The sequence below is a fragment of the Podarcis liolepis genome, assembly GCF_965112155.1.
Source record: "Podarcis liolepis genome assembly, chromosome: 9".
Lineage (NCBI taxonomy): Eukaryota > Metazoa > Chordata > Lepidosauria > Squamata > Lacertidae > Podarcis > Podarcis liolepis.
This window is the reverse complement of record NC_139564.1, coordinates 36415770-36440428: the sequence shown is the minus strand read 5'-3', so window position 1 is coordinate 36440428 and position 24659 is coordinate 36415770. Positions and strand designations below refer to the sequence as shown.

Sequence of the window (24659 nt, the reverse complement as noted above, 5' to 3'; positions counted from 1 at the left end):
CAAGCAAGCATCAGAAGGAACCAAACCTGTTTGCAGCACAGTCAAGAAGCTACAATTACATTTGATGTACAAATCTACAGGCAACGTCTTAAAGTCTGGGTAGACAAGTCTATTAAGCAGCTCCTCTGACCAAGGAAGAGTAGCAAGAAGGGCTATTTTATAGTGGCAGGAATTGTTGGCTAAGAGGAGCCACCTGGGTTATGTCTCATCGTATCTAGAAGCTGAAAAAAGGGTTTTATGGCTGTACATATTTAGTTAGAATGCCCATGGCCATGGCTGCTATCCCTGTAGTTCAAACTTAACAGCACCTCTTATATAGTCAGCAACACTAGTTTCTCACGAAAGGCTAGCAAATAACTTTAGTATGAACTATAACAATTATTATGCAAGTGTTCACTGCAAGATATGCACAGATATTGCAAACTGCTACATCAAGCTACATATTCAGAGGCAGAGTGTTAAGTCACACCATCCTGTGGGTGTAGAATTAAATTTTCCTTTAGCTACACAGCCAGAAAACACTCACTAGTGTAATAAAGAATTTTCTCAGAGATGCCAAATATCAAGATCTTGAAATAAGATAGATTTCACTTGTCAATAAAAAATAAAACTGCCCAATTTACTAGTGCAAGACTATATACTTCATTTATGAATCGTTCCCATGAAACATCCTGAAATGATTTGCAACACACTGTATAATACAATATACAACGCTTATAACACCTTTGCCAACAAAGGGGCGGGGAAGACTTCAGACGTAGCATGCTGTTATAAGTTTGGGGTGGGGAACCATCCTAAATGCAAGAAATAAATGAATGTTAGAATCTAGCTAATATTTGGGATAGGAGGGGGAAATGCAAGCTACAGAAGTACGCCAGAAACACAGGTGATCCTTGAACCCGCTTATGCAAACCAGCCTTGCCAGGCTGGTTGAATACAAGCGTTTATGAAACAAGGGCCAGGCACCTACACTTCAAAGAAGGTTCTCAGGTCTGTGCAAAACAGGGTTGCCAAGGTGATGGGGATGGGTGTGAGGTGACAGTAAAATGTGCTGTTTTGCAGAAGGCTTAGGTTTTTGGAGAGAGGTATGCTGGGAAGAAGACAGGCCAGACCTCCATGAGCTGCTGGGCAGGCCTAAAGAGGCTGCAACTCAGAGACCGGGAACCATGACTGCTTTGGACTCAAGCTTGCTGAAACTATGAGAGGAGCAATAAGAGACTCTCTTGGGGGTATAATGTTCTGCACCTGCTCAATTGCAGACTTCCAGGGGCAAATACGTGTTCATAAACCATATTTCACGAAGACACTGTGCCTTGATTTTCCCAATGGAAACATAACCCTGGGTAAGTGCCTGAAATCCCTGGAATCTCACACAGCTTGTGGGGATTGGAGTGGCATGAAACTATATATATATATATATATATATATATATATATATATATATACACGCACGCACACACACACACGCTCTCTCTCTCTTTTGTTTTTTTAGAAAAAAAGATGACTGTACACACTGAATCATCACCACCATCGATTTATGGTCTACAAACCAGAAATGAGATCCAAAATAAAACCATACTAAACACCATCATATTAAGTACAGAGAAAATACAAAGCAGGTTAGAACATAAATGCTATCTGCTCAAGGTATGAATATATAAAAGGCAACAAATGCCCCAATAAAGACCAGATCAAAAAACTTACTTTGGAAGAGCAAGGCCAGAGCAAATAAAAACAACAACAGTTAACTCCAACTGAACCCACTCCTTATCACTTCATGATAAGGTGATGAGAGATGTTAATGTTTCTTTTTCTCCCTGTTCCAAGATTGCTTATATTTATTACTATCTGCACAACAATCCCAGCTTTCACAAATTATTTAATAACTGTTCCTTAGTTCAAAATCACTTTTTCCTCCACCCACCTTGCTTCCCGTAAACAAGTTCAACGCTCTTGACTGCAGTGCTAAGCAAAGTCTTGCATGTGTGAATGGCCAGTACAGATCCAACACAACAGACTGAACTTGAATTTCACCTCCAACGGCACATCTTTCAGCAGGGTTAGTTGACACACTCAGCTGCCAATCAAATATAGAGGGATCAAGCAGTATATATGGGTGTAAGAACCAGACCCTGTTTCTGCATGAGCAACAACTGCCTGCAACATCTGTTCATGAATACAGACATCACCTAGTCCACCTTGGAATAAACAGCATACAGATGGAACATTTCCTGCAAGATCCATTGCCCAAACATGACTAGACAGTTCCTCAAAAAGGTCTGAAAAGCTGCTAGCACACAACAGCATTGCTATTCCCATGTCAAGGAATCTGCCCTCTCAGCAAACAAGAAACAGTTTCATGCATCTTAAAATGTCAGATCTACTGTAGCCTATTAAAATATTTACACAGGAGAAACGGTAGGGTGCTATAAAAAGAAAAACATTTTCTTGTCTCTAGTCTCCCACCCCCACCCCCACCCCGTAATTTACAATCTAAACATTTCTATCCCAAGGGCAAAGCTTCTTTCCAATGAACTGCATGCAGCCAGCAGTAAGGGCGGGGGAAAGTGTGCCTCTCAAATATCAAATGTTAGGGAACAAGTAATCCTGTTGCAAAAACCTGGCCTCAAAAATTATGTTTAGAAAGGAGTGGAAATCAGATCATCACCATGAATGCGGACAAACTTTATTTCCCTCCCTACCCCCAAAATAATCAGAACAAAAACTCAAAATGTACATTGCACCTATTTACACACATGGAGGTGTATAAAAGGACAGATAAACAACAAATGATCCATGGCTAGGAAGAGCCAAAGCCAACGACCTGCATATCCAAGGCTAAGATCATGCCAGCCCATAATTATTGCCATAAGAACTGAAAGGATGGCCTACTTCCATATGAAACCTGCACCAGCATTAAGAAAAATCACAGGAGCCTTTTCCCACATAAGGATAAGAGGTCCTTTTCAGTGTTTTGTGGTGCTGCATTTTTGGGATGACAACCCCATAAATCATCACCTGGTGCCTTCTTTGTTGAGACTCAGGTCCCTAATTAATACCTTCTTGTTTGTCTGTCTGTATTTCAAGTGGTACATATGAGCACTATCGTTTAAACATCTGGAAATACAATGAGGGAAGGCAAATTTAGGTTGCTGAATAGGATGTTGAAATCCAGGTGACATTTTCAGAAATGTTACCTGTTCTGCATGCAAGGCCAACAAGGAATCAATGCACAAGTAGCAGTGGCACCAGGAGGAAGGATTTAAATTTTTGTTAGGCACTGGGGAACATGATGGCATAAGCCAGACCAGAACAAGACACGAACTTCAGACTATTGGTGCTCAATGTCTAAAAAGGTTGCAGCACAATTTTTAAACAATCTCTGGGTATGACCAGATCTAAGAACATGGATAACAATGACAGCAACTCCAAAAAGCTCAAAAATTTAAGAGGAACAAACTTCACAGAATCACTGTGAGTAGAAATACTAGACCCAACAAGTAGTGGGGACATAGTGGCCTGTTTTGCAAGCCATGCTAAGTCAAACCATGGCTTAGCATGATTGTACAAGCTCCCCACAAGCTCAGCCACTTTCCTCCTCCCTGGTCTTTCTGCTGCTGCAGAATGGCTCAGTGTCTTATCTGAACCTGGGCTCATGGTTTAGTTCTCCTGGCAAACCACAAGCTGTAAATCATAGGATAATTTTTGGTTACAGGTCATGGTTAGTCTGCAGAGAGCTAAGCAACAACCCCAGGTTCAGACAGAACACTAAGCCAAACCGTGGCTTAGCTCAGCACAGCATTAGAACAACTAGTGAGATGAACAAAACAGTTGCAATCTCCTCTCCCAGAGCCAAGTATTCATGCTAAGCCATCACTCTTATGACCAAAACATTGAAGGTGATCTTGAGATAGAGAAAAATTAAGGGCAAAGCCAAAGGAAGAAACTATTCTAATGTGAGACCTTATCTATATTTACATTGACTGGGTACATACACATCAGGTTGCAACAAGGAGGTGAAATTTCTAGATGCAACAAATAATTGTCCCTTATAACCATCAGCCAAGAAGCTGGCTCAAACTTGGACTTAATTCTGAACAAAGCCCATAATCTGGTGAAAGATGTAAGAGTTACTGAACCACTGGGGAGCAGTGACCACAATGCTATCCAATTCAACATGTATGTAAATGGAAAGTTGCCTAGAAAGTCCCAGTGCAGTCATATTCAATTTCAAAATAATTGAAGTATTAGCTAGAAAGAAGCTGGAAGCAAGTCTGTTAAATGGGTCAAATCTCCCCAAGATGCTTTGAGGTTATTTACAAATGAGAATAGAAGCCTAGATAGGGCAGATAAGAAAAGTATGAAACAAGTCGCCAGTTAGCAAGCAGAGTCAAGGAAGACAGAAAGAGCAAGAAAGTTTCCTCCAAAATGTTACATCCTTGCCCAGCTGAGGAAAATTTAAAGGAGCAGCAATTCTGGCAAAAGGAAATCTATGCTGGCAAGCAAAAGCAAAAACAGCAGGAGCTCCTTGCTACAAACATCAAAATGGCCAATAAACTTTTCTTTAAATATATCTGAAGCAGGAAACCAGCTAACTATGGAGGTGGCTGTCTATGAATTGCAGTCGTATTTAAGATGCCATCCAAGTGGTTAGCGGTGAAAGGGGCACTGAAGAAACTTGGGAAGAATGCAGAGAGGGAGAATGAATTCTTTAAACCAGTATTATGTGTGGAAGATGTTGGACAGATACTTGTGGCTGAACCTCTTTCCCTACCCCAAACAGGGCAGCTGAAGTAGTAAGAGGCAACAGAACTAACAGCTATGGCTGCAATCCCATCTTCACTAGCCTGGGAGTAAGTCCCACTTAATTTAATTAAACTAACTTCTGAGTAGATATGTATAGAAGTACACTGGAAAAAACACAAAATATGACACAGAAACACTGAGATTAGACCTATTACCAGATGGTTGGGAGGTAGGCAATGTAGCACCAATTTAACAAGGGACAGCTGTACAAAATGTTACATCCTTGGTCACTCAGAGGAGAAGATGGTGAAATGCAAACAGGGGACACAGAAAGGGCTGAACTCCTCAATGCCTTCTTTGCCTCAGTCTTCTCCGATAAAGAAAACAATGCCCGACCTGAAGAATTTGGAGCAAATGATTCAGCAAAGGAAACACAGCCCAGAATAACTAAGGAGATAGTACAAGAATATTTGGCTAGATTAGATGTATTCAAGTCTCCAGGGCCAGATGAACTGCATCCAAGAGTATTAAAAGAACTGGCAGATGTAATCTCAGAACCACTGGCAGTCATCTTTGAGAATTCCTGGAGAACAGGCGAAGTCCCGGCAGACTGGAGGAGGGCAAATGTTGTCCCTATTTTCAAAAAGGGGAAAAGAGAGGACCCAAATAATTACCGCCCAGTCAGTCTGACATCAATAGCAGGGAAGATTCTGGAACAGATCATTAAGCAAACAGTCTGTGAGCACCTAGAAAGGAATGCTGTGATCACCAATAGTCAGCATGGATTTCTGAAAAATAAGTCATGTCAGACTAACCTGATCTCGTTTTTTGACAGAATTACAAGCCTGGTAGATGAAGGGAACGCAGTGGATGTAGCCTACCTTGATTTCAGAAAGGCATTTGACAAGGTGCCCCATGATATTCTTGTAAAGAAGCTGGTAAAATGCGGTCTTGACTATGCTACCACTCAGTGGATTTGTAACTGGCTGACTGACCGAACCCAAAGGGTGCTCATCAATGGTTCCTCTTCATCCTGGAGAAAAGTGACTAGTGGGGTGCCACAGGGTTCTGTCTTGGGCCCGGTCTTATTCAACATCTTTATCAACGACTTGGATGATGGACTCAAGGGCATCCTGATCAAATTTGCAGATGACACCAAACTGGGAGGGGTGGCTAACACCCCAGAGGACAGGATCACACTTCAAAACGACCTTGACAGATTAGAGAACTGGGCAAAAGCAAACAAGATGAATTTTAACAGGGAGAAATGTAAAGTATTGCACTTGGGCAAAAAAAATGAGAGGCACAAATACAAGATGGGTGACACCTGGCTTGAGAGCAGTACATGTGAAAAGTATCTAGGAGTCTTGGTTGACCACAAACTTGACATGAGCCAACAGTGTGACGCGGCAGCTAAAAAAGCCAATGCAATTCTGGGCTGCATCAATAGGAGTATAGCATCTAGATCAAGGGAAGTAATAGTGCCACTGTATTCTGCTCTGGTCAGACCACACCTGGAGTACTGTGTCCAGTTCTGGGCACCACAATTCAAGAAGGACACTGACAAACTGGAACGTGTCCAGAGGAGGGCAACCAAAATGGTCAAAGGCCTGGAAACGATGTCTTATGAGGAACGGCTAAGGGAGCTGGGCATGTTTAGCCTGGAGAAGAGGAGGTTAAGGGGTGATATGATAGCCATGTTCAAATATATAAAAGGATGTCACATAGAGGAGGGAGAAAGGTTGTTTTCTGCTGCTCCAGAGAAGCGGACACGGAGCAATGGATCCAAACTACAAGAAAGAAGATTCCACCTAAACATTAGGAAGAACTTCCTGACAGTAAGAGCTGTTCGACAGTGGAATTTGCTGCCAAGGAGTGTGGTGGAGTCTCCTACTTTGGAGGTCTTTAAGCAGAGGCTTGACAACCATATGTCAGGAGTGCTCTGATGGTGTTTCCTGCTTGGCAGGGGGTTGGACTCGATGGTCCTTGTGGTCTCTTCCAACTCTATGATTCTATGATTCTATGATTCTATGAAAATTACAAGCCCATTGCCCCAAATTTGTTCCTCATAAACTAGTGAATATTTCCATTAAAGTTAGAATTACTGAACACGTGGAAGAATAAGTCTCACTGAAAGAGAATCGGTATGCTTCCTGCAAAGGGAAATCCTATTTGAGTAACCATTTTTGCAAGGGAAAGGATTGAACAACAGTGCTAGCAGCCAGGCTGGCACAAGTGTGGGGAACCTGTGGCTCTTCTGGTGGTGTTGGGCTCCAACTCCTATCAGTCCCAGCCCCCAACTGGCCAGTGGTGACGGATGATGGAAGTTGTAGTACTTGGGGAAGACTAGCTTGCACACCTGCTCCCAACCTGGCTCAATACTGCTTCTGATCTTGACACCCTCTGTCAGCTGCACTTTGCTTCTGCCTCTGCCCCTTCTGATCTCCATACGCCTTCTCAATAAATCAATTAGAAGTAGAATCGACATAGGCAATGCACAACACATAATTGAACTGATGGCATCTGCTGTCAAAATATGTGTTGATGGCAGCTTGCTTACATGGCTTTAAAACAAATGGCTTTAGACAAATACATGGCAGCTAAATCTGCCAATAGCTATTATCCTTAAAAGGAACCTCTCCATGTTAAAGAGACAGCAAGCCTCTGGTAAAAGTTGCTGGAGGAAAGACATCACTTCACATCCTACTTGTGGGCTTCCCAGAATCATCCCAGTTGTCCAGTGTCAGAAGCAAGATGCTGGTTGACCACTGTGAGAATAAGGATGCTGAACTAGTTGGGGTTCTCTTTTGCTGGGATAAAGTAACCATCTCAGGAAAGTCTAGTGGAGTTTCTGTACAATGTTGACTGTGTGCCTGGGAGTCCCTTTCGTTTTTTATGTTCTCCTCCCTCCCCAATATTTTTGGTACTCCATAATAGTTGCAAATTTGACAGATCTGCAAATACAAAACAAGAAAACCTGGCATCATAAAAGGAACACCCAGATCTCACATAACTAAGATCATCTTCTGATAGAATGGGGCATGAAAGAAGGAGGAGGATACACGAGGAAAGAGCTTTCTCTTGCTCCAGTTTTCCAAAAGATATACTACTGCTCATCCACTTGAGTAAGTTTACATGAGAGATGGTACAGCAACACATCTTTTGAATCACTTCAGTCACTCCAGTAAATTTATTCTAAGTGGCAGCACATCATTTATATCCCCAAGAGCACTGTGGAAAAATGAAACCCTGGGAGAACCCAGTGACATTTAGCCTGATCAAACTTACTCAAGAAAAGGTGTGGCAACTTGCTTTCTGAATTTTTCAAGCAACAGTTTCCTTTAATGTTGATTGGGCAGAGCAACAGTCTTAGGCTAAACACAACCACAACAATACTTATCCCAAATCCAGCTTGCAAAGCCCTCCAGGAGACCTTAAGCTAAGTCACAGGAGACAAACAATGCATCAGAACTTGTAAGCTAAGCAAAACAGGAGTCCATACAACCAGTTAAAGGATGGGTTTGAAGGGAAGATAAAAGCTTGCTTGCAGTCATGAACGCCAAGTAGGGGATTTTACTGGATCACAAAACATGTGAGGCAATAAAGTTCCACACTAGTCAGGAAAGGAAATGTGAAGTGAAAGTCTGCCATACAGCATTTCTAGAAGCAACCCTGAAGCATAAATATGCCTGATGTAGGCACTAGGAATACTGCACAAGAAATTCATATTTATCGGCCTGGCCTCTCCTGCTTTTGCCTGAACATAGTTGCTTTAGCCCCCTCCCCAATATGAAGCAAATGAACAAATATCTGCCAGAAAAATGGAAGGAAATCCCACATATGTAGTCCCACTTATTAAGTTAAGCATGATCATCCACTTTATCTTTCAGTAAAAATGCCTCAGTAGGGTTGACAGAGGAGAAAAGTAATATACACTGAACCAAAGCACGTGTGACAGGACTATAAATAAAGGAGTTAATGATTACCTCAATTTATTGTACTAATTGCTCCTAGGAGCCCGCCTCAGAAGAAACAACAACTGGATCTCTTCTACCAAAAACAAACCATATACCCATTCACCACACCCAAATAGAATACTTCTCTGCCTATAGACACAGGTTTTATTAACTTCCTTACCACCCTCATATAATAAAGTGGTAGGCTCTTTCTTCTTGATATGATGCTTCACAATCTACTTCCCAGAGGCCAGAGATGGAGAACATTTAGAATATGGATGACAAATCACTAATGAGGAGATGGAAAGAAGACTTCAAAACTGAAGGGTAAAACCTTTACTAGTTCTAATTAGAGGCACTTGAGGAATTCAGTCTTTGCATATTCCAAAATGGACTGGGTTGATCTGCATCTTCCAAACCAATACGCAAATTGGAACATAGTTATCCACTAGCTTTCACACTTCCTGAATGTTCCAATGCAGTTCTTAGTTCAAAAAACAATATAACCTATATTGACAGCACAATCTTATCCATGTCTACTTATAATGAGTCCAATTAAGTTCAATGGGGCTTACTCCCAAAGTATAGGATTCGAGCCTTAACAATTTTTTAAAGATATCTTACATTTCAAAATTCATTTTAGACAAAAAATATACTCAGAAATGTGTGTTTAAATACATATTTCTATTCAAATTGGTGCAGTTTCTTAAGCAGATTAACATGGAAACAGCATGGATTTATGGGGCAAACACAAAGCAAAAGTGATGCAAACTGGAAATAGACTTATTCACCCATCCTTGCTTATAGTATAATATGTGAATGATTGAGATGTGTATTTTTATAATATATATTTCTGTTGAAACACCCTAAAAAGAGGTTTGCAATTGAAAGGAAAATAGGAAAGTATTTAATATACTGTAGCAGCAAAACTAAATGGATGATATCCTACTGATCAGAGTAGACCTATTAATATTAATGGACAAATCAGTCATGCCCTTTGACCTCAATGGGTCTGCTCCAAGAATGTCTTAGTGGGCTATTGCCCTATAAATCTGATCCAAAGACTGCCTTCCTTCCTCCAAATGAAGAGGCCTTCTCCATTAGAAGAAGGTAACTTATGAAGCTAACCCAACGCTTCACCTAACAACAACAAGTCTGACACTGTGATGGTATTCCCTCAATTTTTGCCTGATTGCTTAAATGTCAACCATAGAGAAGTGATTCACCAGCCTAGTTGCTTCATATACTGTTCCTCCAAAGATTTATTATTTTGAACTGCTATTCCACAGAGACAAGCTCATGTCCTTGGGCTTTTCCACATGTGCCACTAACCCTATCAGTCAATAGTTCAGGTCATGGCCAAAGCTTTCTCTATGCAGAAGCCCAATTTCATCTCATCCCAAGATTCTACTCAGGTACTGTTTTCTAAAATTGGACTTATCCCTTTACCACTTCAAACCCAGATTTGCTTAAGGGATCAAGGTGTTTAACAGAGCTTGAAGCGAGACTTAGGGGCTTCTCACTCCTGTCCCTTCCAAGGATAAATAACTATGTGATAACCTGAAAACCACCACTGCAAGACAACATTCTGTTTAACCAGAGGTGGCAACATGCAAGGAAAGAGTTATAGGTTAATAATGATATTTAGGTATTTCTAATGTTAGGATGTCTACTCATATAAAACTACTTGAATGCTTCCATTACTGAGACATTTCCTCTGTATCAGAAAATGATGAATTATCTACTTCAACAAGCCAAACTCTGATAAGCATTTAGAGCCCACCTACAATGTATCATACCACTTTAAACAGCCGTGGCTTCCCCCAAAGAATCCTGGGAACTGCAGTTTTCTAAGGATGCTGCGAGTTTAGGAGATGCCTATTCCCCTCAGGGGATGCGGGTGGCGCTGTGGGTTAAACCACAGAGCCTAGGACTTGCCAATCAGAAGGTTGGCGGTTCGAATCCCCATGACAGGGTGAGCTCCTGTTGCTCGGTCCCTGCTCCTGCCGACCTAGCAGTTCGAAAGCACGTCACAGTGCAAGTACATAAATAGGTACCGCTCTGGCGGGAAGGTAAACGGCGTTTCCGTGCGCTGCTCTGGTTCACCAGAAGTGGCTTAGTCATTCTGGCCACATGACCCAGAAGCTGTACGCCGGCTCCCTTGGCCAATAAAGCGAGATGAGCGCCACAACCCCAGAGTCGGTCATGACTGGACCTAATGTTCAGGGGTCCCTTTACCGCTATTCCCCTCAGAGAGCTAGAATGGTGTAACAATCAAAATCTCTCTCTCTAGGGGAACTGCAGCTCTGTGGGGAGATAGGGGGCTGCTAACAACTCTCAACACACTTAACAAACCACAGCGCCCATAATTCTTTGGGGGGAAACTATGACTGTTTACAGTGGTTTCATAGTGCTTTAAATGTCTAGTGCAGATGGGACCTTAGTCAGGGCTAGACAACTCTTATATGGTGAAAATGGTTGCTTTTTGTTTTCTAAGGACAGTCTCTCTTTTTCTTGCACTAACTAGAGTACTTAGTGTTTTGTTTTTGTTTTGTTTAGAGACCAGAATCCAATGGTGTAGCTTGAGAAATGTTATGCCTGAAGGTATGAGAGAGAATGGGCAGTCTCATTAGCACCCCTAGGAGTGAAGGGATTAAAATAACATGTATTGAAATGTAGAAATTTAGGAGGCAAAGGTTTGGTAGTACAGTAAGACCAAATGCTTCCAGGAGTATTTGGTCTTCCTATCCTAATCTGAATGGCACTAGGGATAACACAGTTCTGCCAATTAGTTACATCTCACTGCAACTAAAATACATAATCTATAGAGTCACCACATATTAGAGACGGCTGCAAAATCATCAATGATATATGTAAGAATTGATGTCACGGGCTTATTTTATTTATACATGACTGCACAGCTCAGATAAACTAGATTTGTGTGCATTTCAAATGGACTAATACACCTGGGAAGGAAAATGAGGGAGGAATCTGGGTTTCTAAAAAAATCACTTGGTTTCTAAGCATCTATGGTACCACCCCCACCCCAAAATCACTGTGTTACTCTGATACTCTGGCTTCCCCATTGGGTGTCCTTTGAGTGGCAATGTCTGCTGCACATACAAATCTTAAACAAACATACAAGCTCAGATAAGTTGTTATGTGCACACTACACTAGGAAGCCATATGGCTGCAGGTTCTCATGTAGCTCTAACAACACACCTACATGCACGATTATGCACATGCGACTATCTGTTCACAGCCTGCAGGTTATTTATTGCACGGGTGTCCTTTCAGTGGAGAGGAGGGGGGACCCAGCGCCTTATATTTGTATTTTATGCTGCAAATCGGATTGGACAGACATCATATACAAGGATAACCAGCGGAAGTTCGAAGAACAAAATTATCAGCCGGTTCCAAAAGGATCTCCCGTCTTCCACCCACACCCTTTTTTTTCTTTTTAAGACAACCGTTCCAGGAAAAAACCAAAAACTTAGCGTCCTCTGGACTCAACTTCGCCCGCTCCCCCACCGCCATCCCCCGGCAAAGGGCACTGATAAAGAAGAAGGTGGTAAAAGTTGTGTCCGCTCAGGGCCTTTTGAAAAACGCTGAGAAACCAGAACTGCGCACTTGGCAGTTTTGAAAAGTACTTGGGAGGCTGACGGGCTCCGCGGCTGCCCCGAGCACCTTCGGGTGGGCAAGCCGAGCAGCCCCGCTCGCCAGGGGAGCCTTAACCGCAGCCCAGGTTGGGTGGGACGCTCCGGGGACCGAGAGAGGCTGAGGCGCAGGAGGAGGAGGAGGAAAGGGAGAGCTGAAGAAAGGACTGAGGGCGAAAACACACACACAGGAAGGAAGGAGGAACGGAGAGCGGCGGCGGCGGCGGCTGCAAGCCGAGGGACGCCCCTGCCAGCACAACCCGCAAGCCGCGGCAAAAAAAAAAAAAAAGGCACTTACATAGCGTTTCAACTTCTTCTCCGGCGGCGACTTTCGGAGCCAGCCCGAGCAGACCACTTCGCCACCGCTCATGGCTGCTGCGCACCGGGCGGAGGGAAGGGAGATTCTTCCTTGGGCAGCTTGCGATGCGCCTGGGCCGAGAGGAGGCAGCCCAGAGAGAGAGAGAAAGGGAGAGAGGCGCGCACACAACAGGAGCACCGCGCCTGCCTGCCTGCCTGCCTGCCTGCTTGCTCCGGCCTCCTCCGGCAACTCTGGGGGAAGGGAAAGAGGAGGGGAAAGAGGAGGGAGGGAGGGAGGAGGAGACGGCCGGGAAAGAGCAGGAGAGGGAAGAGAGGGAGGGACGGGCCGAGAGAGGTGGTGTATTTATGTGTGTATCCAAAGGCACACACAGGCAGAGAGCCCACGTCGGGCAGAGGGACAGAGGCGCTCCTTCTCCTCCTCCCAGCCGACGGGTAGGGAAAAGACACAGAGCGGCCACCGTAACTTTCGGCTGGCAGCTCCTGGGCAAGCCTGGACGCTGCTACAGCCTGCGCTTTGTCCCTTCCTGGTACAGCGGGGAGGAGGAACCCGGCCGGTTAGTCCCGTCCCCGCTTGAAGTGCTGCCTCGACGGGCCTCGCTGCAGCTGCAACGCTGAGCCAGTTCAGGGGACGCCCCTCTGGAATCCTGAGGGCGGCGGAATTCTGCGCTCAGAACGTCGGAACTGTTAAAAACCCGGGAAGGCGGGGACGCAATTCCGCGTGTCCACCGCGGGCGAGAGGGGCGCTGCCCCAGAGGGGCAACAAGCGGAAAGTCCAGTTTGTAACAGCTCGATCCTAACCTATGGCTACCTGGAAGTAAGCCCTGTTGAATTCAGCGGGGCTTACTCCGTGGTAACGGGGGTTAGGATTGCAGCCCGAGTGCCCTGCCTTTGGAGCCCGCTCTGCTGTGACGCTTCCCACCCCTCCCTAAACCTTTCTCCCTTCTTCTTCCCCCAGCGTTGGCCTCTATAGCTCTTCTGCGTGCTTTCCGTCCAAAGCAGAGGAAGCGAGTGTTTTCCCCACTCTCTGAAAGTCGGCCAGAGGTTGCTCGCTCGCTCTCTCCTTTCGCTAACGAATAAGGGAGGGAGGGGACTCAACCCTACGGAAGGGATCCTGGGATCTGTAGTGCGCAAAAGTAGTCGATTGCATAGAAGGGTAGTTGCCGAAGCGGGCCTGGGAAACGGAGAGAAACTTCTTCTGGATAATGCTAGATTCTTGCCAGGATTGCTCTGGAAAGTTTCTCGGGAGCTCGAGAGGACGACTTTTGGATAAGGGGAGGCGGGATTGTGGCAGTTCAAGGAATTGAAGCTCCTTATACAGACGGTGGGGCTCCTCAGCCTACTTTTCATGACATGGCTGTAAAGCTGAAAAATATAATTGCACAAATTATATTTTGAAAGTAGGTCAGGTGAAACTCTTTGGAGTAAAATGCTTATGCAACAGATGGTTTTCATTACCCAGCCTCCTTTTTTAATATTCCTCCATTCCACACATTTTCAGAGGAGATGCTGGGCTGAGTAAGAAATTAGAATACGATAATCTGGTGCCCCTCAGATTATTGCTGGACTAAAACTCCCATCATCCCTGACTGGACCTGAAAGGAGCTGCAGTCCAACAACAACTGGATTACCACATTTTTCCCCTCCCTGCCATATGAATATTGTGATACCCAACTTAAACCAAGCAATGGGAATATCAATCGCATTTCCCATCAACCTAAGCCATTTTCATCTAGTCCCCAAAGCTTTCTGCATACATCAAGCCAGATACACGTAAGGAAGATCAAAGTTGGCAAAAATACAGTTTTAATAATTTAACCAAGGCATTATAAGCACCACTCCTTGTGTTTGCAAATTGCTATACCTTTGTGAGTATATGGAGGGAAGGCAGGGTAGGAGAGTAGGAGTGATGCAAAATAGAGGTGGGTGAGTCAGAAATGTGGGCACAGGGTTCTCTAGCCCTTAGCAAGCTGGAACTGGGAGCTGAGGTGGCTGAAAAGTAACAGACAGTGTGCAACTTGCATCCTTTTTTATTGGGGGGTGGACTGAACTCACAAGACACACACCAATCTCCTGTTGCTCCTTTGCTGCTGAAAAGAGCAGGGTTGGGGTCGTATCCTGAGGATGTGCTTCCTCCAAGCCCAATTTTTCTGCAAATGATTCTTTAATTTCTAATCAATCATACCACTTAATATAAAATATCTCTAAGCGGCATACACAAAACTGAAGCAACAACAGACAACTTAAGCAAAATATTACAAAAATACAGATTTACATATAAAAATGTTACATTAATACAAAGTTACTAATACAGTGGTACCTCAGGTTAAGTACCGGTACTTAATTCGTTCCGGAGATCCATTCTTAACCTGAAACTGTTTTTAACCTGAAGCACCACTTTAGGTATTGGGGCCTCTTGCTACTGCTGCACCGCCAGAGCACAATTTCTGTTCTCATCCTGAAGCAAAGTTCTTAACCTGAAACACTATTTCTGGGTTAGTGGAGTCTGTAACCTGAAGCGTCTGTAACCTGAGGTATCACTGTACTGTGTGTGTGTGTGTGTGTAATTTTCATTCTGGCGCACCTCCTCTCTCAGCCTATGGGTTCTCACCCCAGGTCCAAACAAAGCTGCACTCTTCATTGCAGCCTTACACAAATGTGTTTACACACCCGGCTTCTCTGCCATTATTATTCTCTCATTGAGGACACATGAAAAGCCTTGAAGGAACCTTAAAACAGTTTGAAAGTGTGTGTTAGGGGAGGGTTAAATATATTACTACATCAAATAGTTCATGCCTTCCTACTTCAGATACTGTAGCATTCACCCAAACTTGCTATAAGTCTGTATTATAAAGGAGTAATGAGACTTTGGTCCACCTAGATCAGTGTTTCCCAACCTTTTTTGGGCAAAGGCACACTTGTTTCATGAAAAAAATCTCGAGGCACACCACCATTACAGCCCCGTGACGTCAGCGCGCAGCGTCACGACGGGAGGGACATGAATTGCTAGCAAATTACATAATCACCTCCTTGAGGGCTGGCTCATCTTCTCCGAAGGCAGAACCCCATTAATTAACAGCACAGACTCACACCATAGCCAAGACGAGGGGGGAAAACCTCAGCCATGCACAGTCATGCACATGTGGGGGCTAAATGAGGACGAAGACCGGTCAGAGAGCAGGGTTCAAATCACCCCACCTGGCCAGGACAATCCCTGGGTGCTCCCTTGGGCCACTCGCCTGACCCACCTCGCAGGGCTGTTGTTGCGAGGATAACACGGGGAGAACCACGCGCGCCCCCGGGAGCTCCTTGGAGGAGAAAGCGGGCGATGAATCCAATGCACGAAATATATGAGAGGCGACCAGGTTTTGCAGGTGAGGGGCCCCGCCAGCCTCCGCTTCCAACACCCAGAGCAACGACGCCGAAGTTTCCCCCCGGGCTCGGCTCGGGGAGCAGCGCTGCTCCCCCCCCGGCTCCCCTTCGCCCTCCCGGCTCTCTCTGCTGCCCACTGGGGACCCCCCTCACCTGCCAAGTCCGGAGCGCCAGTGGAAGTTGCATGCATGCATGCAGGGCGCCGCGTTGCCATTGCATTGCACTGCACTCCATGCAACGCCTGCACGCATGCATTGCCTTGCACGCCCGCCAAGGGGTCTCCCCGCGCTCCGATGCGTCCCCTCCGGCGCGGATGCAGCATTGCAAAAATAAACACACACCCCCGACGCAGCCCTACCTGGGGGGCAGCCTCCGCCTCCGCCGCTCCGCCTCCGCGGGGATCCCCGGGCTCCATCCTGCCGCCCGATCTCCGCGGGGGCGCAGGCAGGCTGCACGGGGTCTGCGCGGAAGAGCCCCTGCCCGCCCAGCCGCCGCCGCTGCGCTCATTCCATGGCCGGGAGAAGAGCGCTTCAAACAAAACGCCCGGCCCGCCAGGCCACGCTGGGAAACGTAGTTTGCGCACCCCGCGCGGGCGCGGAGCCCAAGGGCGAGGGGACTACGGATCCCGGCAGCCCCCGCGCCGGGGACGGAGGGGGAGAGGCCGGGTGCAGGGATGGAGGGACGGGTGGGCGAGCGAGTGAGTGAGTGGCAGCCGCCAAGCCTTGGCCGAGAGCCAGGAAGGGCCTCCCCGGAGGAGGAGGAGGGAGGCGCAGAGCGGGAGGGAGGGAGGGAACCCCAGGGGTCATCTAGTGACGGCGCCCCAATCGAAAATTTGACTTAAAAAAAAAAATCTTTCGAATTTTTTTATTTTTCCCGCGGCACACCAGGCAACATCTCGCGGCACACTAGTGTGCCACGGAACAGTGGTTGGGAAACACTGACCTAGATGTTGTCATCTCTACCTTCCATCAACCTCAGCCAATATGACCAGTGGTCAGGGATGATGTGAGTTATAGTTTTGGAACAGCTAGAAGGCCCCAGCTTCCACATGCCCACAATACAGGACTACTTAGTCCCTATTATACAGAATTTAATAAATCTTATGAAATTAAGCTGTATACACATTTGATGTGCACTATACAGGTCTTTTCCTGCACACAGTTTTTAATCATAATTAATCAATTAGTCACAGTTATAAAATACGAGTTTTCCTTTAGAGCTGCTGTTTCTGAAAGGTTTTTCCAGTACGGATGGCAGTATTGCATTAAATAAGCAAAGCACCAGCATGAATTTCCAAACAAGAACTTATTTGAGTAGCTGTCATCATCAGCGTCAAATATTCTTTAACATGAACCAGGCCATAAGACTCTTTATGACCACATAGAAAATAATTTCAACTTGTAACAGCTGCTATTAATAGCAATTCCCTCTCTTGAGGAGAAATAGCCCCCCTGCTGTGCTAGACTATTGTGGGGAATTGTTTTGATAGTCAATGTGCAGGTGAGTCACCCAAGTTCGACACATTTCATGGTTACCAAATGCTCTTGAATTTCAACCATGCTAATTATAAAATAAAAGCAAAAACAGTGCTTTGGGACTCTGAAATTAGTATCTTGTGACTTTTTAATGAGAGTAATTAAGAGTTTTTGCTGTCTAGTTGGCCTTAGTTTTTACTTCACCTTAAATGCTAATAACACACAATTATATATTTGCATGGATGCATTTAAAGCAGTGGGGAGAGCCTTAGATCTGCTAGCCAAATGTGGTGCTCCTGACCTGGACTTTGACCTGATCATGCCCACATGCCCTTCAGTGGTCTGTCATCCTTGAGTACTTTTGCCTGGCTGGAATGTGTCCTTCAACTAATGCTTCTTGCTTGCCTGGATGGCGTGTATTGTGTGTGTGGAATCCCCTGTCACATGTGGCTGGAATGTAGCCTATTTTACAGAGATAAGAGTCACATCTGTTGCTCTGCCGGCTCTTGCTTCAGGCATGTGGGCCCTGGAAGGTTGGTCAGGAAGGAATGCAGCCCTGGAGCTGGAAAAGGTTCCTTACCCCAGGTTCACAGTAGCATATACAGTGGTACCTTGGTTTATGAGCTTAATCCGTTCCGGAAGTCCTTTCTTAAGCCGAAACCATTCTTAAACTGAGGCACACTTTTCCTAATGAGGCCTCCCGCCACCGGTGCCCTTCCACCGTTCGGCTTCCATTCTTGGACCGTGGTAAAGTTCACAAACCGGGACACTACTTCCGGTTTTGTGGAGTTTGTAAACCGAATAGTTCGTAAACAGGGCTGTTCTTAAACCGAGGTACCACTATATATATGGCCTGGGTAATTGAGCAGAAACCTGCTTGCTACTTTTAGGGGCAGGCTAGTAAAGCGGGTGGCGCTGTGGGCCTAGGACTTGCTGATCAGAAGGTCGGCAGTTCGAATTCCCACGACAGGCTGAGCTCCTGTTGCTCGGTCCCTGCTCCTGCCAACCTAGCAGTTTGAAAGCACGTCAAAGTGCAAGTAGATAAATAGGTACTGTTCCGTCGGGAAGGTAAACAGTGTTTCCATGCGCTGCTCTGGTTCGCCAGAAGCAGCTTAGTCATGCTGGCCACATGACCTGGAAGCTGTACGCTGGCTCCCCTGGCCAATAAAGCGAGATGAGCGCCGCAACCCCAGAGTCGGCCACGACTGGACCTAATGGTCAGGGGTCCCTTTACCTTTGCCCAGTAAAGCTCAGTGGGAGAGTACATGCTTTGCTTGCAAAAGGTCCCAGGTTCAGATCCCTGTCTTCTCCAGTTTGAGCTGGGAAAGAATCCTGATTGAAACTTCAGAAGCTGCTGCCAGTCCTTGTAGACTATACTGAGCTAGAATGACCAATGCACCATCATATATTCCTTCCTGTGATAGCATTATCAATGTGATAATGCCTACAAAAAACTAAGTGTGCCTACATCCTAGTGAAATCAATGGAATCAACAGCTTGGTCCTACACCTATCTACTTGTGAGTTCAGTGGGGTTATTCCCAAGTATGTGCTCATGGGTTTGCAGCAGTACAACAGGTTCTGCCATCAAGCTAGAACTAAAAGCTATTCAAAGAAATTAATTAGTAGGAGATTCGGGGGAGACAAAATATTTTCCCACACAATCATAGAATTGTAGAGTTGGGAGGGACAACGGGGGCCATCTAGTCCAACTCCCTGCAGTGCAGGAATCTTTTGCCCAACATGGGGCTTGAACCCACAACCCTGAGGTTAAGAATCTCATGCTCTACCGTCTGAGCTTTGCATTCTGGATGGAATTTGCTGCCCCCAAATGTGGCCTTGGCAAATGGATTGCATGTGCGCCATTCCACTCATGCAATGGGATTTCCTTTGCCCTCCCTGCACAACCCCAAATCCTGCTCCGGAGGGGTCATCCCAACCTTGGGATCACATTTTGAGGGTTTGCAGGATGCTGCAGTGGGAAATTCCATGCAGCAAGCAGAAGTCTGTTGCGCAAGCAGAACAGCAGAGTTGGATGCAACCCAGTAAGTCTACCAGTGACTGCCATTCTTGATATGGATGTTCCAGGTTCAAAGGCAGAATACCAATTGCTGGGGTGCAATAACATGGCAGGCTACTGCTTTTGGTGCCTTGTTTGTCAACTTCCCAAAGGAATCTGTTTGACTCTTGTGGGAAGCGGGATGCAGGACTGCGCAGACCTTTGGTATGATCCATCATGGTGCAATGACAAATCTATACAGCATCTTAAAAAGCAGAGACATCGCCTTGCCAACAAAGGTCCGTATAGTTAAAGGTATGGTTTTCCCAGCAGTGATGTATGGAAGTGAGAGCTGGACCATAAAGAAGGCTGATCGCCAAAGAATTGATGCTTTTGAATTATGGTGCTGGAGGAGACTCTTGAGAGTCCCATAGACTGCAAGAAGATCAAACCTATCCATTCTTAAGGAAATCAGCCCTGAGTGCTCACTGGAAGGACAGATCCTGAAGCTGAGGCTCCAATACTTTGGCCACCTCATGAGAAAAGAAGACTCCCTGGAAAAGACCCTGATGTTGGGAAAGATTGAGGGCACAAGGAGAAGGGGACGGCAGAGGACAAGATGGTTGGACAGTGTTCTCGAAGCTGTCCAAACTGAGTTTGACCAAAGGGAGGCAGTGGAAGACAGAAGTGCCTGGCGTGCTCTGGTCCATGGGGTCACAAAGAGTCGGACACGACTAAACGACTAAACAACAACAACATCGTGGTGCTCTTAGTGGAACTGACTGCAAAAGTAAGCAAGCATATGCTCATACTGTAAATGTGCTCAGGGATGCAGCCATTTAACAGTACTGGTTTATTTCAGGGGGATTGCATTCAATGAATTTGAAACGATTAAAGAAAATATGAAATAATATCACAAAGAAGTTTATTCCACAAAAAACTAAAGCAAAAAGAAGTCTGTGGCTTGTATGAGACATGTCCTCTGAGAACACCTTTTAAAATCCAAATTCACATGAAGCCTCAGCGGCAACTGTGGACTTATTTTAAAAGAACCAAGTAGAAAGTGTTGTTAGTTACATCTACTGTCTGTAGCTATGTTGCTGCTGGAAAGAAGGAAGAATGCCAACCCAAAAGTTCTAGTTTTACAGTTGGAATATAAACCAAGGTTCAAGGACCACCTGTAAATATACCACAAACCACAGTTCGGAACTTATGTACTGGGGCAAAGCACAAGACTGCTATGAGTTAAACATCTGCCAATTTCCACCATCAGCTAATAGTTGAGGCCTCAGCCAAAGTAATATTAGTATCTACTATTTTCCTTTTATGTGTAAATCATGTGCTTCCAAATGTGAACCCTCGGTACTTTTTGACTTCAATATGGGCAGGCCGTCTGCTAAATTTTTAGTGGCTATCATCTAGGAGTTCAGCCATACACAGGAATATTTGAACGTTTCCAGGTGTTCTGGATCCTGATGAGGCTATCGAGACATATAAAGGATTTTTCCAGTGTAACATTTTCCTCCAGTGAAGTGCTTTTAGAGTTGATTCAAATGTCAGAGCATTGCTGCTCAAGAGGATCTGTGGCTCAAGGTAAAAAAGTCAAAAGGCTATCTGCTGTTTCATTTATTTATGTGTTTTGAAAATTGGGTGCTTGTCACTGGCCACTTAGCATTTCGTACAGATGAGTAATTTGGATAATAGAGTTTTAAATGCAATTATACAAATGGGCTTTGCCCATTACGCTATTTAATTTTCCCTCTGATGCATGTTAGTTAAGTAATTTTAACTAATAGATTATATAAAAAGGGAAACATTCAAGCTCATTTCAGCTAATCAAATCCTATTCAGGTTAGGTATAAGCTAGCTGGATAGCTCAGTTGGTTGGGCGTGTGGTGCTGACAATGCCAAGGTTGCAGGTTCAATCCCTGGCAGCTGCATATTCCTGCATTGCAGGAGGTTGGTCTAGATGACCCTCAGGGTCCCTTCCAGCTCGTATGATTCTGTGAGATGTCTATAAACCTAGCTGAATGCAGGGTTGCAATCTGAATGTCCAAGAAGGAGTCTGGAATGGGTAATGCACTGTACAAAAAAAATAATATTCTTGGGGAATATGCAGAAGAGCATTGAATAATCAGTTTGTGATTACCCTTGATTTGGGATCTAGAGTGGCTTGCATTTACATAGCTAAAGCAGCACTGGCCTCTGCAAGGAAAATGCACCAGTTCTGTTCTGCTTTCCTACCTGTCATCTGCAATCCCAATTTATAAGTGATTATCACCAAGCACTCAGCTAACCCTGATGTCAATCAGATTCAAAATTTACTTGGGAGATTGCCTTAGCTCACATATGCCAACCTAACTGTTTTGATGTGTAGAACTGGCATTGTTAAAGGTGTCACATAATAATACTTATTCCACATTTATAAGGAATCAATATTTTAGTGTTGCAGCAGTCGTACTCTGGAACTGCCTATTGCACTCAGGCAGGCACCTTCCCAGCACTCTTTTCGACTTCTGCTAAACATGTTTGTTTGTTTTTTAGATAAGTATATCCAGACATGTAGACTATTAACATGTGTTTTAATATGGCTTTTACTGTAGTTTATTGTTGGTTTTAATTACAATTTTTAATGTTTTAAATAGTTCTTCTAACTGTGTTTTTTTTAAAAACCAATAATTATGTTGTTTTAATCTTCTTTAGAACGGGACGTGGGTGGCTCTGTGGGTTAAACCACAGAGCCTAGGACTTGCCAGTCAGAAGGTCAGCGGTTCGAATCCCTGCGACAGGGTGAGCTCCCGTTGCTCGGTCCCTGCTCCTGCCAACCTAGCAGTTCGAAACCACATCAAAGTACAAGTAGATAAATAGGTACCCCTCTGGCGGGAAGGTAAACGGCGTTTCCGTGCGCTGCTCTGGTTCGCCAGAAGCAGCTTAGTCATGCTGGCCACATGACCCGGAAGCTGTACACCGGCTCCCTCGGCCAATAAAGCGAGATGAGCGCCGCAACCCCAGAGTCGGCCACGACTAGACCTAATGTTCAGGGGTCCCTTTACCTTTAATCTTCTTTAAACTTCTTTGAGGATTTATTACAATCAAGTGGTATATAAATCTTTTGAAATAAATAAATGTTCCCCAATCCCTTCTGAATCTCTGGGAGTTAATTCCCATCCTTCACAATCACACTGTCTACAGTCCTAATCACACTTATCTGGGAATAAGCCCAGTGAACACAATAGGACTTCCAAGAAAACGTGTACTGTATGGATTTTCCTGCATGTCAGTCATTATCACTTTCCCACTCGATCCCCCTTTTTCATATGAACAGGATTGTGCTAGGTCAGACTACTTCTCCAACTGCTCCAGCATTGTCTAAACTCACTGGTAGAGACTCTCCCAGATTCCAAATACATGGACATGTCAAAGATTGAACCTAGCACCTTTTGTGTGCAAAGTACATAATTTACCACTGATTTTAGCCATTCTCCAAAGGAAATAATATAAGAACTGCTTATACCTGGTCAGACTATTTTCCTATCTAGCTCAATATTGTCTGCTCTGACAGCAGCTTTTAAGGGAACAGGCATCTTTTAGAATAGCTGATGCCTTATCCTTATAACGGGAGATACCAGTGGCAGAACCATGGTCTCTGTGGATTAATTATCTGTACCTTCTTTTTTTAAAATAGTAAAGCAACTTAATGAACATTTTGTGATGCATTTCTCTATATAAATTGTATTCTTATTATATGAACCCATTCTCGCCTGATTCACAAAGCTATACATTATGATTGGAACAATAATGTTTGCTTTCTGTCCTTATTCTAATCCCTGACCACCAGAATTGCACAGTGACTCAAACTGTAGCCCTCCAATCCATCTTCTCTAGGTTAAGTCTAGATAAGCCACTGAGATACCTCTGAAATCATTTGAGAACTGAAGCATGTAGGATCAATCCAAAGACAGGTAGGAGAGGAAAAGTGGGGCATTGCCTGCAGCTTTTGGCCAGCAGTTCCCTCTGCCTAAGAAGTTAGCTGCTTTCTAAACTGAACAGTGGCTTGTCTCTGGCAGCGGGAATTTCTGGAATGAAAACAAGAAGCTAAGCTCTAGCTGCACACATAATTCTTTCACACACGTGTGTGTGTGTGTCCAGTTGTTCCTGTATTTTCTCTAGTGAACCTGGCCTTTTTCCTTCAGGCCCACTATGGAGATTAATTGCTTATCTACCCTGTCTAATACTTTCCAAAGAAGTATGCTCCATGCATGTTGCATAGTATAAAGTTGACAACAGTGGAATAATCTATCTCACTTCTGGAACTGAATTCAATGTGCTTCTGGCAAGATAGTTTAATTCGGATCATTGTGCAGATTCCCATGTGTAAGCCTCTACTGGGCTGACTTTCAAAGGAAGAGAGAAGTTATAGCAGCTAAAAAGCCAGCTCCTCCTCCTGCTGCTTCCCCTCCCCCATTTGCTTTGATATAACACAGACAAAGACAATTGAAAGATAATGTTTATAATGACTCATTTTGAAAATTATGAATTTGAACTTAATGCAGGGGAGTAAAAAGGTAAAGGACCCCTGACCATTAGGTCCAGTCGTGGCTGACTCTGGGGTTGCAGCGCTCATCTCACTTTATTGGCCGTGGGAGCCAGCGCATAGCTTCCGGGTCATGTGGTGGCCAGCATGACTAAGCCACTTCTGGCGAACCAGAGCAGCGCACAGAAACATCGTTTACCTTCCCACTGGAGTGGTACCCATTTCTCTACGTGCACTTTGATGTGCTTTTGAACTGCTAGGTTGGCAGGAGCTGGGACTGAACAACAGGAGCTCACCTCGTCGTGCGGATTTGAACCGCCGACCTTCCGACCAGCAAGCCCAAGGCTCAGTGGTTTAGACCACAGTGCCACCCGCATCCCTTTGCAGGGGAGTAGGCTATGATAAAAGAAAATTGTTTTAAAATCCTGGAGGGAAAAGGTTGGGAGGATGTCGAGCCATGAAGCAGGTGACATATGAGTGTTGTTGTACTTAAACAAGCAAAACCACACCAGTCTTTTAAATAGCTCTAAATTACATATGATTGAGCATTAAGAATGTGAATCCTCCAATGAAACAAAAAAAAAGGAAAAGGACTGGCAATGGCATC

The 24659-nt window shown here is 44.8% G+C and overlaps 1 protein-coding gene across 2 annotated transcripts in view; it reads right to left on the bottom strand.

The window, feature by feature from the left end:
* The window catches only part of GAB1 (GRB2 associated binding protein 1), an 82557-nt gene extending 69136 nt beyond the window's left edge, over positions 1 to 13421 (bottom strand). For both annotated transcript variants that reach the window (XM_083519999.1, XM_083520000.1), the window contains exon 1: positions 12657 to 13421. In XM_083519999.1, coding sequence (XP_083376125.1) covers positions 12657 to 12728 — 72 coding nt within the window. In that variant the 5' untranslated portion in view covers positions 12729 to 13421. The remainder of the gene's footprint in view (positions 1 to 12656) is intronic.
* Positions 13422 to 24659: the final 11238 nt, after the last annotated feature.